Source organism: Nuphar pumila, chromosome 2 (genome assembly GCF_984573655.1).
Source record: "Nuphar pumila chromosome 2, dmNupPumi1.hap1.1, whole genome shotgun sequence".
In the NCBI taxonomy this organism is placed as follows: Eukaryota; Viridiplantae; Streptophyta; class Magnoliopsida; order Nymphaeales; family Nymphaeaceae; genus Nuphar; species Nuphar pumila.
In genome coordinates, this window is record NC_143250.1 from 147,847,886 (window position 1) to 147,861,967 (window position 14,082).

General features: G+C 39.0%; 1 protein-coding gene across 1 annotated transcript in view; it reads left to right on the plus strand.

Annotated features, from left to right (window-relative positions):
* Positions 1-13,506, plus strand: part of LOC149847587 (uncharacterized) — a 39,433-nt gene extending 25,927 nt beyond the window's left edge. Inside the window, exons 6-12 of the mRNA XM_089997108.1 lie at positions 8,663-8,700; positions 9,052-9,287; positions 10,364-10,457; positions 10,558-10,748; positions 11,422-11,641; positions 12,657-12,824; positions 12,985-13,506. Of these exons, the coding sequence (XP_089853234.1) occupies positions 8,663-8,700; positions 9,052-9,287; positions 10,364-10,457; positions 10,558-10,748; positions 11,422-11,641; positions 12,657-12,824; positions 12,985-13,148 (1,111 nt within the window). The 3' untranslated portion in view covers positions 13,149-13,506. The remainder of the gene's footprint in view (positions 1-8,662; positions 8,701-9,051; positions 9,288-10,363; positions 10,458-10,557; positions 10,749-11,421; positions 11,642-12,656; positions 12,825-12,984) is intronic.
* Positions 13,507-14,082: the final 576 nt, after the last annotated feature.

Genomic DNA, 14,082 nt, shown 5'->3' on the forward strand with positions numbered 1-14,082 from the left:
AGGCAAAGATGCCCATGAACAAGAATATTGGGGCGAATCTCAAGCGTCGATCTGGAGGAGAGAGCTCACATACTTCGGTTTACCCACCCAGTCCACACTAGATCTCCAGAGTCGGACAAAAAAATCAAATCCCTTGAGGACATCATCCAGAATCTCAACATCAGAATGCAATATGTGGATATGGATCGAAGGAATTATTCTGTGGTGGACTTCTTGCCTGAAGGCTATGTTGATGAAGACAATGAGGCTCTCCTAAGTTTTTAAAATTCGTCGGGAAAGGTAACTCAAGAACTCACCTAATATTATTTATGAGAACTATGGCTAAATATCAAAATAACGATAAGGGTTGATCAATTGGTTCCCCAGGAGCTTGAAAGAGGAGGCATTAGATTGGTTCGCCACCCTAAATCTTCAGAACCTCCAAGAGTTAAAGCAAATTATCAACATGTTCATGGAGCGGTTCCGTTTCAACATGGAGGCCCTACCCACCATCAACCAATTGTATGATCTGAAATATATGGAGGAGGGTGCCCACGAGTTTATAAACCAATGGGGGTCTATGGCCAACAGAACGAAGGAGTCGATCTCAAACTAGCATGCGTTGATCATAATCATGGATAATTTTTCCCAACCATCAAAGAACCTGATCAACATGGCTCAAGTAGAGACATATGCCGTGCTCGTAAAGAAGGCACCACCTTTAAAGTGGGCATAAAAAGAGAGAGTGTACGATGGGCTATTTAAGAGCAACAAGAACAACAATATCTACAGGAAGTCAGACTCGTCTAAGGGCAAAGTCAATGCAGTCCGAGCCTCGGGACAGGATCTCCAGAAGGAGGGCTACGAGGGCCAAAAAACATGAAATCAGAGAGGTGCCCCCAACAAGTAGAATCAGAATGAAAGCGAATATGGTGGAAACCCGAAATGGACCAAGGATTGAAGGTTCAAAAAATTCAAACAACCCCGGTCACTGGTCCTCCTATTACAAGATGATATGATAAAATTGCTTGAGGTGCAAGATCCACCACAAATGAAGGGGAATGATCCATCAAAATACTGCCAATACCATAAGAGTGGGTCACGATACCGAAGAATGCTTCGTCCTCAAGCACATCATGCAAGACAACATTGAGAGCGGGGAACTAGTCATTGATGAGGAATAGTTGAATCGAAGAAACAATGGCCAGGGCATTTTTACATAGCCTTTTCCATCACATGATACAAAAAGGGAGGCCCAAGTTTGTGAATAGAGGAACAAGTGGTCTCTAGAATAGACCATTGAGCAAGGACCACCTACCGACACAGTAGTCTGTATTCCCCAGTTCCTTTAAGCGAAGCTCATCAGTTGCCAATCGTTAGACAAGTATGCCATCAAGGAGGAAGGAGGGTGCATGAAAGTCAAGTTTCATGGAAAAAGAGTAAAGATATCTCACAGGACACCTCTTAGATAAGTGTGATTCGTCTGGACCTATCAGACAACAATTACACTAGGGCTCCACCCCAGCATCCTACAACAAGGGCACAAGTACCAAAAGGGACAATCTCTCATTGCTCTCTCTCAAGAAGAAGCGGTCGGAAGGTGATGTGAGTCAGGTCACGTGTTCAGGGAAGACCTATCAGCCTGAAGCCTTGAGGAGACCAGCTCCTCTGATGCCTCACCAAATTACCACCCATCCCAAGATTAGCAAAGAAGTCCCAAAGAAATCTAGGGAAATTGAAAAGGTGAAATACAATATTGAGACTCAGCTAGCAAAGACACCTGCCAATATTTCAATATTGGATCTGAGAGCATAGAGAAGCAGTAGAGGAGATTCTGAAGAAGGTCAAGGTTCCTCCCAGTACTCAGCCAGAAGAATTGGCGGCTCTAATTTCACAAGTCACGACTCATATGCCAATTTCATCTTCGGAGGACGATGTGCCTAAGCCTATGACTTCCCATACTAAGGCATTGTATATCACTGTACAAATTAAGGGGATGTCAGTTATAAACCATCTGGTGGATGGTAGGGGCAGAATGAATATTTGTCCAGTAATTACCACTAAGAGACTGGACATATCAAAATCAGAACCGGGGAAACATGTGATCCAAATCAACAAATATGACTACAATGCCACAACTAAAATGGGGACCGTGATATTGGATGTGGAAATTGGCCCCATGGTACAGAAAACCCTCTTCCATGTGGTAGATGTGCCATCTTCCTACAACTTGTTGGGTAGACCTTGGATTCATGATTTTAAGGTTGTCCCTTCCACGTTCCACTGGTGTGTGAAGATACCGTGCCAGGATTAGATCGTGATCGTGGTAGTGTATATTGATGACCCTACCATTTGGACAATACAACCCATGTTGTTTAGACCCGAAGGACAAACTAATATGCCGATTTTGTGGTCAAAAGAAGAAGCAACCTCATCGTCCAGCTCGGTTCATGAATATGGCATCATCCCGACCAAGCCAAGTATCAATCACGAACCTTTCTAAAAGGACCAAGGTTTTCAGTCTAAAAGGCAGGATAGATGACTCACATCTCAGATCTCACTCAAGTATCAACATGTCAGGAAATATATCAACGGGTGAAAGATTGCCTTGCATATGGGATATGAACCTTTTAAGGGGTCGAGGAAGCACCGGTAAGGAATAAAGACACCCCTCACTGCAACACCAAGAGTGGAAACTCGGGGTTTGGGTTACAAGAGGCCTAGAGAGGAGAAAGATCAAAACAAGCTTACATGGGTCCTGGGGAATCTCTTCAAGAAGGTATCCACTCTAATCAGCTCAATAGAGGGTCCAACAGTATCTTACCTGAACTCTATTGTCTTTCCTCCTGTAGAGAATTGTCGCCCTCAAGGCAAAGTTGCTATAAATCGGAGTAGATGTATGGAAGGCAAAGGACGTCCAACGTGGATCATCATCCATTGGCCTCAGGTGAGCCTCCAAGACCTAGACTTTGTAAATAGTTTTTTCAAAAAAATGAAAAATCCCAACAAAATGAAAAAGTTTTGAAAATCCAAAAAATAAAAAATAAAAAATTCCAAAAATCCAAAAAAATATTCAAAAAGATTTTTCTTTCTAGGGTCTAAGCCATTCTTTTCGTTGCAGTACTGTTCCTGATGACAAGACTGAGGAATCTTTTGTCAAACCCTTTTCTTTTGTTTTTTCAGACAATTTTTAATGATGCCTTCTGTCAAAATCATGTGGGGGCATGTCAAAGGAGTCTGAACCTATTTAAAACCCTGAGATAGGGTATTGTAAAGCCGTCCAAAGTCCAAATCTCTTAGGCAAGAAGGGACCCTTATCATCCAAGCATGCACATCCCAAATTGGCTTGACCTCATTTGGCGAGATCCAAATGGTCTTGAAAGGCCGATTTACTTCTGGACACTGGCCTAACCTCGTTTGGCGGGACCCACAACAGTCTCCACATCTCAGTTGTCCTTGAACTGTTCCGACCTTGTTCAGCAAGACCCAAAACGGTCTTGACAGTCCAATTCACCCGGACTCCAACAGTCATAGGAGGAACATAGAGCTTCATCATGATGCTAGACACATCAATGAAAAATTATTAAAGGTCAGACATTTTGTCTCAAAACAGATCTAGCTCTCTTCAAGATAGTCCTTCCTACAAGTGGATCCCTACACACGAGAGTATATCACATAGGACATCCAATTCTTAAGAGAAAATAAGGCAGCGATACAGTGAGGCCAAGGGACTTTAACCCAATGATTCTAGCTCATGAGCCCTATAATGATGAATTATAGGGGCATGAGATTATTATCAATGCATGAGAGTAAAGCCTATGGAACCCACCTAGGTAACCAAATCTCCAGGAAAAGAGTTAGGTGCTGAATACCTTCGATGCAAATCTGCTTCATAGGTTGGTCACTTGAGGAGTCATTTTCTTTTATCTCGATAGGAAAAAACATTGAAAAAAAGAAAAAGGAGAAAAGTATAAAAAAAGAAAAAAAATGTAATCGGATCTAATAATTTAAACAACACCCAATCAATTTTTAGTTGCGTATGGGTTTGCCTTTGAGTGTGTTTGAATGGCGGGGCGCACACTGCTGTAGGAACAAAGCCGCCCATGCGCACATCTCGTGTTTGATACACCTGGTGAGGCGCATTCCGTGTCTCTTTATTTTCAAAAAGGCATGTGGGAACCCTTGGGTTGCACCCCTAGGGGTGGGACTCATGGGTCCTTAACAAACCCCACCCAGAGTGTTCATACAACATTTGCTCAGTGATTCAAACACATTCTTAAGGTATATAATTGGTTTGGGTTTGGGTTGCATTGGCTATGAAACACGGTTTGGTATGAGTTATTGGGTCTACATATGTATTGTCTCTAAAAGTCAGACCCAAACCCTACCTATTCTAGTTCAGGTTTGGGTCTGAGTGTTGATATAGCTCTAGAATATGGAGTGATATGGATTAGCGGGTTTGAACAAATCCGATTTGAAATCGGATTATGAGAAGTGTTTAAAGCGTCCAAATAATGACAATAAAAATCTGGTGAGAAATAGATTTTTATTAAATCTTGCATTTTTGGCAAAATATTAGCAACTATGGATAACTAAAATTTTAATAAAAATAGTTTCTTGAAGAAATAAAAAATAAAAACATTAAAAAAATAAAAATATGTTTTTTCATGATAAATAGTAGTTAAAAGTAAAACTATACATATTGTGACCGGGTGTAAGTCCGGGAAACCTGACTAGTTAATAGCTAAATTCTTAAATTCCATGGTTGTCATCTAATTCATAAATTTTAAAGTTACAAATAGCGGAGATGGTGGTAAAGGTACAACAGACAAATAAAATATGCATTTGAACAAGTTGCCCTCTGTCCATTATGCCCAGACTAGGGGCTGTGAAATAACTCCAGTTGACCCTACACTATCCTTCCCTCCAGACTACTCAGAGATCGTCGTCAGTGGCCCAGAGGGGGAATGAGTCAGTTTGATCTGTATAAATGCTATCATTGACTTCTTCATGGTACTTTGCAAATAGCGAGAGTTTTCCTGACCACAAAGCTCGGTGGCTCCCTAGACTGAGATTTCTTTCTCACTAGTTTATTTATTTTACTATTATTTTCCTTCTCTTTATCTGTCTCAGGGTGTTCGAAACATAATCTTGGATTCTTTTTGTGTACAGTGGTTGGCTTTCCTCGATAGGGCCTAATTGCTCAGTTTCTGTAGATTATCTGCTTAAATTATCATATTGACTTCCCAGACTTTCTTGGTTGTTGGCCTTGAGTCCAATTTGAACCTTTCAGTCTTCCGTAGCAAGACAGAATAATCATCCATAATGAACAGTTCTTTCTTCCTGGATGCTAAGATGCATCATATGCATGGAAGCTCCTTTCGACATATTAAGTTCTTGTCAGTCGGTCATGTAATGTAGTCAGCCTCTGATTAAATTATATTACCTTTACCCTCAGGTGTTGGATGAATGTGTATAGAAGATGTTTCATGATATAGCTAGCTTCTAGAGTAGACTGCTAAATTGTATGATTTACCAGATTACTAGATAAGAAAAGGCATGGACATGGATGCAGGCTATCTGCTGTTGTATTGTCTTTATTTAGGGTACGCTTGGAAGAGAGAGATTCTGGAAAAGTGATGCAAAATGGAAAATCCGTACGGATTTTTAGACCCTTCCAAACGCGAGACTTTTTCGCTGACAGAGTTTTTCTAAAAAGTACATTTTTTGATAGGAAACATTCCTCCATGGAGGGTGGTTGAGGAATGTTTCTTACAACAACAACAACAACAACTACGCCTTCATCCCAAAACAATTGGGGTCGGCGATATGAACCAAAAAAGAAAATCATTCTGCGTCCTCCACATGAATCCTTCTCCTCCAATCATTTCTATCCAATGCCATGTCCTCGGTGAGGTTCAAAGCATTCATATCCTTTCCTATCATCTCCATCCAAGTCTTCTTAGGCCTACCTCGACCTCTTTTGACTAATATATTTTTCCATTTGTCCATCCTTCTAACTGGAGCATCATTAGGCCTTCGCCGAATATGTCCAAACCACCGTAAACGATTTTCTCTCATCTTATTTTCAATGGATGCAACGCCTACCTTCTTACGTATCTCCTTGTTTCGAATCTTATCTTTTATTGTATTTCCACACATCCATCGAAGCATACACATCTCAGCTACACTCATTTTTTGAATATGATGTCTCTTGGCAGCCCAACATTCTCTACCATATAATAAAGCGGGCCTAATTGTTGTCCTATAAAACTTTCCCTTCAACCGCAATGGCATTCTACGATTGCACAACACTCCAGTTGCACTTTTCCATTTCATCCACCCAACCTTTATCCTATGGTTTACATCTCCATCAAATTTTCCATCATTTCGAATGATAGATCCCAAATATTTGAAACAGTCATCCACCGATATTTCTTGCTCGCCAAGCTTCACTACACTCTCATCACTACTGCGTTGCTTACTAAACCGACATTCCATATATTCTGTCTTACTCTTACTCAACGTAAAACCTCTTGCTTCCAATGTCTGCCTCCATAATTCTAACTTAGCATTAACCCCAGCTCTAGACTCATCAATCAAAACAATATCATCAATAAACAACATACACCACGACACATTTTCTTGAATTGATTTCATAAGCTCATCCATCACTATAGCAAATAGGAAATGGCTTAATGTAAATCTTTGATGTAACCCAACTGTTATAGGAAAATTGTTTGTCACCCCTCCACAAGTGCGGACATTGGTTACTGCTCCTTCGTACATATCTTTAATTATACTAATGTACTTGAGAGAAACACCTTTCTTCATCATTGTCCACCAGAGAACATCCCTAGGTACTCTATCGTATGCCTTCTCTAAATCAATAAAAACCATATGCAAATCTTTGTTCCTCTCTCTATATCTCTCAATAATTTGTCTAAGAAGATGTATAGCTTCCATAGTTGATCCTCCAGGCATAAAACCAAATTGATTCTCCGATATCATGATAATCTTCCTCAACCTATGCTCAATCACCCTCTCCCAAAGTTTCATAGTATGACTCATGAGTTTTATACCACAATAGTTTGTGCAATCTTGTATGTCACCCTTTTATCTTATATAGAGGCACCAAAGTACTCTTTCTCCACTCCTTAGGCATCTTATTTGTCCGCCAAATCTTGTTAAAAAGATTTGTCAACCATTCTAAACCATTCTCACCTAAGCATTTCCAAGCCTTGATAGGTATACCATCTGGTCCAACTGACTTTCTTGATTTCATTTTCTTTGAAGCCTCTGCAATTTTTTTCTTTTGAATCTTGCGCATGAAGTCACGATTCTTCTCATGAGAAGGAATTGAGAAGTCTCCAAGATCCTGAGCATGACTTCCATTAAAAAGCTTATCAAAATAATCTTTCGATCTCTCCTTAATCTCTTCATCTTTGACTAAAATCCTTTAAGTTTCATCTTTGATGCATCTAACCATACCCAGATTCCTCAATTTCCTATCTCTCATCTTTGCAAGCCTATAAATATCTTTCTCTCCCTCTTTGGTATCCAACTTGTCATATTCCTCCTTATATACCTTATCCCTCACGTTTCGAACTACTTTCTTAGCTTCCTTCTTTGCTATCATGAGAATTTATTTTTACACTCCCCACCACCCATCTCACCACCAGCACCACCATCCGCCATCTCACCACCACCCACCACCATCACCCTCTTCCTCTTCTCTCTCATTTTTTCACATTTTCTCACTCTGTTTTTCTCATGCTACACAAACAGGCAGAATTTTTTCTTTTGGAGAACTTCTCGTATCAAAAACTCTGCAAAACTTTCTTTTCTATGAGAGTTTTTCTCTCTTCCAAAAGTGCCCTTAAATGACTCTTTCTAACAAATGATGCAGTTCTGATTGGTCATGTTAACCAAGTTCCTTAAACAATATATGCAATATATCAGAGTTGATGAACTTTAGATCTTAGCATTATCTCTTATTTTCTCATCCGCTTGTTGAAACAAATACATCTGAAGAAGATATGAGTCCACTAGCGCCCAAGCAATTTGGCCGAGCTTGGTGCATTGGACTGACCCATTCAGGAAACTTTTGGACCCATTTAATTGTTAATATTTTTTTATACAACCAAGTCTACAAGCTTAATTAGAATGTAACAAAAATATCTATTAGAGATAGAAGTAGTGAACTCAACTATTCGGAGGGAATCCGAGTTTCTAACTTAGTCATCATAGATCTGATGACCAACACTTGTGTATAAGAATGTCAACAGTTTACCACTGGGGTTTTTGCTTGTCTGGTAGGAACAGCTAGTGCACGCCACCTTGTGTTGGGACGTTGCAGGTTCAAAACCCATGGTATGGTTGTATAACTGATAGGGGTCTGCCTAACCCCAGCTTGCCTTTCAAAAAGGAAGAAGATGTCAACAGTTCAGATTTGGTTTTGATATCCGACGGAATTGGATTCCACAGACTAATCCAATTAATAATACTGTTTTGATTTGGTTAAAAGGTTTACATGCATATAATCATATCAAAAGTTGAATCCAAATCAAATTGTGAATCCAATATATATTTTTAATAACCATTTAGTTTAGGCCTCATAACACATTTGAGGCTTAGGTCTCATCGTGTGTCTTATATTATTTTTTTTCTCTATTTTTTGCAGATATCCTCATAATGCGGTTCCTACAAACATTGCTGGCTGTATCCTTGTGATCATCATATGCTCTATTGATTTTTCCTGTGTGTGTAGGTGTGCATGGGTGTGTGTGCAAGTGTGTGCACATCCTTGTGCACATGAAAATGGGGATTTGCGTGATAACCCACACAGGGTGCTATTATTGTCCATGACTTTTGATCGACATAACAGGAGGATGTTTTTTTTTGCCAATACAATTTATAGAATATCATAGTGTGCCTTGCATTGGTTGGCCAGGCACTCCGTATTGTTTTATAATTGTTTAGGAGGAGAACAACATGGTGAACATGTTAGTAACTCTTTTGCATCACTTGATGAAAAGTGACTTTGTCTAGTTCTTGACCATGACCATGCAGACATAAACATAGAGCCTTCTACAATGAACTACTACCCCACATTATACTTCAACGAGTTTTGGCTACTCAGAGAAAAGCTGATTCCAATTAATGAAACAGTCTCAGAACTTCCTCTAAATTTAGAGCTGGGTCCTATCAGTCTGACCAAGTGGCAACTTTTTCTACAGATTGATCAGTCATTCCAGATTCATCATAATTATGGAAGTATGCTTGATGGCGAGGCTGATGAACTTAAGGTTGTTATTTTCTAATTAGCAAGTGAACAATATTTGGTTTGATCTGATCGATCTGGAATTGAAAAATGCTAGTGATTTTTTGATGTGAGATTTTAGATGTACTCTTAGCCTGTCACTAAATAATTCTTTGTGTGAGCACTACAACTGGGTGAAGATTATATGAAATTCTGTCATTTGGATTTTTAGAAGACTTTATGAAAACAAATGTATAATGAGTTTATAAGTGGAGCTATTGAACATTTAACATTGAAGCTTGTGTGATGTATTTATATGTTGTTCCCTGCTTTTGGTTCATCTTTAGTTTTGTTTGTACCAATTCTGATGCATTTGTCTCTAATAACTCATAGCAGCTGCACCTCATCTAGCATGTTTTTAAAGCTAAAGAGATAACATGATGTTTGTTTGACAGATTCCTGTAATCTTCAGATGTTTCTTGCTTGTGTTATGGAAAATTTCCATATACTTAACCACCTTGAGAGAGATTGATTGAACTACATAATGTTGGTGGGAAAGTTTAGTTCATTGTCTAATTCGAGCTATATATGTCTACAAAGTTCCTTTAGATTCTGATAATGAACCCTTTTTGAAGGCCTAGAACTTCAAATTTTAATTTTATCCTTACAATTTCCTTTGGTCATTTTCTAACTCCCCCGCCCCGCATATCTGGCACCAACTTGTCCATTAAATAATGGATGCTGTTGAGGCTTGCAGACTAGCTTTTTCATGCTTTACTAGGAATTTTGGTTTTGGTGGTACTATGAACTCTAGATTTTAGGTGGGTTTCTTGTAGGAAGTGAATTTCCTTTTTTTCATGTTATTTCATTTCATCTGTTCCTCCATATTCTTGTTTATTTCTATTTGAGAAAAGCCTATTTTAATTATTGGTCATAGCTATGGATGAATGCTCCTTTTCTTTTCCCCTTTTGCTTTTTTCATGGTAAATTGGATTAGTTTCTCCTGCGTTTTTTCTAATTAGTCTGACCTGGATTATTTTCAATGGCCTTATCCTTGTTCTTTTATCTGAAGTATGAACTTTTTAATGTATCATTCCCGTATTCTTTACTTTTTCTATACAGAGGGTTTTCTTGGAAGGGAATCCATATCTTCTGGTTATTACAATGGTTGTATCCGTACTCCATTCTATCTTTGACTTCTTAGCTTTCAAAAATGGTATGTCATGCATGCTTTTGTTATGCTTAAGTTGCTGGTTATCTATTGCCTTTAATGATTACTTTTGTGGATTCGAACCATCCTGTATTTTCTTTTGTAGATATACAGTTTTGGAATAAGAACAAGTCTATGGAAGGCTTGTCTGCAAAGTCGGTGGTGCTGAACTTTGTGTGCCAGTTGATTGTGTTTCTCTACCTTCTTGACAATGAAACGTCGTGGATGATTCTTGCTAGTTCAGGCATTGGCTGTTGCATTGAATTCTGGAAAATTGGAAAAGCCATGCATATCGAGGTGATATTTGGTTCTTGCTGAGTAACAATCTGATTTGACTCTTAGACTCTTAGGCATGATTATTGAGTCTGGGAACCATAATAGCATATGCCTTAAATTAATTGATTAGAAGGTACTGTGATATGCTTGCAACGTCTTGTTGCCATCGGTGTCATAGTGGGATTGTGCTTTTGGAAGATTTACTTCTGCTGTAATGTTATGGTTTGTAATTCTTGAGAAGTGTTTGAAGGTCTCTTCTTAATTTAGCTAATATATCTGTCTTTACAAAATCCAAACCTGCTAAAATGTTTGGAATTCCTTATTGTGCTTGTTTATTCTAAAATAGAAGCACTCTATGGCTTGGCAAGGAACCATAGAAGAAGTTTTGGACTCCCAAGTGTTGAGGGACTAAGCTCTGACTTACAATTTCTTTCTTTATTATTCTGAATTCAAAATCCTTTTGAGAGGAGACACTGAAGCTCTCTGTTTATTGTACTTGATTGATGTAACATTGGTGCTTGTCATGTAAAATGGACTCTGCTGTTCTATAAGACACGTAGTTCATCAATTTTGAAATATTAAATGTAATTTCTCAGCTGTGAGAGGAGGCAATTGACAAATACATGCATCTGTGCATATCATCAAATCATAAACATGCTAAGTTTTGCCCGTGCCATATTTTTTTCTTTTGCAGATTGACAGGAGCAGAAGGATACCTTTGCTGAGATTCCGAGACCGGGAGTCTTATACAAAGAACAAAACTAAGGAATATGATGACATGGCGATGAAGTATCTCTCTTATGTGCTTTTTTTCCTTGTAGGATGTTCTTCAGTCTATTCCCTTATGTATAAGCGCCATAGGAGTTGGTACTCATGGATCCTCTCTTCCCTTACAAGTTGCGTCTACATGTTTGGTAAGCTTCTCTTATTTTTACCATTTACTAATTTTATTTTTAGCTGAGACCTACAAGGTTTCTACTTTTGGAGACTACTTAAGTTATACTTTTGATTATGAAAAGAAAGGTTTATGGATGAACTCATTTTCTCTATTACATTGGTTATTATCATGCCATCTATTCTTTGTTTTTGATGGATAGATGGAATGCCCATCCTTTTTGGATGTGGTTCTTCTACACTTTCTGACCCCTGGGACATAAAGGACCTCTATTTTAGGTGTTAGTTGGAGCAGGTGTTAAATTCAGTCCGATGAATGCACCCTTACCATTGAGGAACTTGTGATCTTCTGCGCTACCATTTTCTGATGAGGGATGTACTTATTTAGAAGCAGGTGATATACATACAGGAAGGACTTAAACAACATGATTGGGGTTGGTTAATTCAAGAGATACATGTGATCCTTAATGTTCTGAGTGGCATAGACGATTTCATTGTTAGCTTATATGGGGTTTGAGATGGGTAGTGACTGAAGAATGAAGACCTAGCCCAGCTGAGAAAGTAAAATGGTCTTGGTATATCATTCTAGCACCCTTGGCAGGGAAACTTTTAGCCAAGCAGAGAGGTTAGATTGATAGTATACCTGACCATCCTGTGGTTGTGGTTTCATCGAATGTTTTGCCATTGGAGCTTTGGACCATATACCTCTTCTGACAGCAAGACCAGATGACTGTTACGTGGTCATTCCATCACCCATGCTTAACAATGGCAGTGCCATAATACCACTAGATTATACAACAGGGCACTCCATAGTCTCGTAGGTGTCTGTTCTTGAACATTATCCAACAACAGTTGTCCACAAGGGCCAGACTGTTGATATTTGAGCAGCCTTGACATTTTGATACTTGTTCTTTTCTTTAGACATTTTGGTATATATATATATATATATATATATATATATATATATATATATATATATATATCGAGTTGCAGATAGAAACAAGTTGAATATCTGGTTCTATTTTTTTGTTGCAGGGTTCATCATGATGTGTCCTCAGCTGTTCATTAACTACAAATTAAAGTCGGTTGCTCATTTGCCTTGGAGGCAGATGACATACAAATTCCTCAACACCATAATTGACGATCTATTTGCTTTTGTCATCAAAATGCCAATGCTACACCGCCTGTCTGTCTTCCGAGATGGTGAGTTGATAAATGAAAATTATTGTTTCTGCTCAACCTTGCATGGCCTCTCTGAAACTCTGGTGATGGGTCTCAGGTCAACCAGAGTCCTGCGTTGGGCTGCCTTTTTTTCCCTTAGGTTTCCTGTTTTCCTGCAATAATTCTGTAGAATTGTTTGCAGATGTCATATTTCTGATTTACGTATACCAAAGATGGGTTTATCCAGTAGACCACAAACGTGTGAATGAGTTTGGTTTTGGAGGTGAAGACCCCGTTGCTGATAGGTCAGCTGTTGAGCAAGCTGAGGAGCAGCAGGGCCAAGAAGAGGATAAGAAACAAAAATGATCTGGGATTGACCATGGGACACAGGATTGCTGCAACTGGCTGCTGCAGGCTTTACTGGTGCTGCTTGAGGATCAGCCTACATTTCTTCCTGCCTAATTGTTTTCAGGTTGTCTATGTCCCAAAGTTAGCCATCTATGCCACACGGCATAAAATTTTATGGCTGACCCTGTGCCCTGGAGCTATGGTTATTTTCTTCTTGCTTATTGCGAATTTTCATTTCTTGTCTTCTTTTTATTTCCCGTACTTTATTCATAGTTCAAAGAGAAACGTTATGGTTCTCCATCTGGCTCTGTACAATCGGTTAATGCATTTGAAAATTAGCTAGGGTTCGTTGAGAAGGGCCCTTGCAAGTGAAAAACTAAAGCAGCTGACATCGATAATCTTCTCTACCATGCATCGGCGAGGACTGTCAACTTGAAGCGAAGCCTTCACGTGCATGTGCATGTAAATAATGAAAAAATGTTGGCTTCCCTCGACTGTACCACGATCTCTAGCAGGAACTCTTAGGTTAACTATATCTAATCATTCGATAACGAATTTGGATCTAGTGGTTTCACCGGCCACAAACTTTTTAATTTCAAAATGTTGGTACTTTGTAGGCTTGATTTTTAAAGCTCTTGACAAACTTTTAGTACCACACGATTCGAAGGTTGAAAATGTGTTTTAACAACCCATGTTGATCATGTCTGTAGGGTTTAGGTATGATGCAAAAAAATTTAAAAAGAAAGCATAAAGATGTCAAAAAGCAATTGGTGCACTAGAAAGTGAATGTTCCTAAAAGATAATTTGTTTTATAATTTTGGTTGGATGGGGTCCAAGTCCAACGAGATAGTTCGACCTGTGAGAGCTGAGGGATCGGCTTGAAACTCGTTGAGATGGCTCCTGACTTTTTTTTTTTGATTTATAACCTGAAGAACCTGCACTCGAAAGCTTA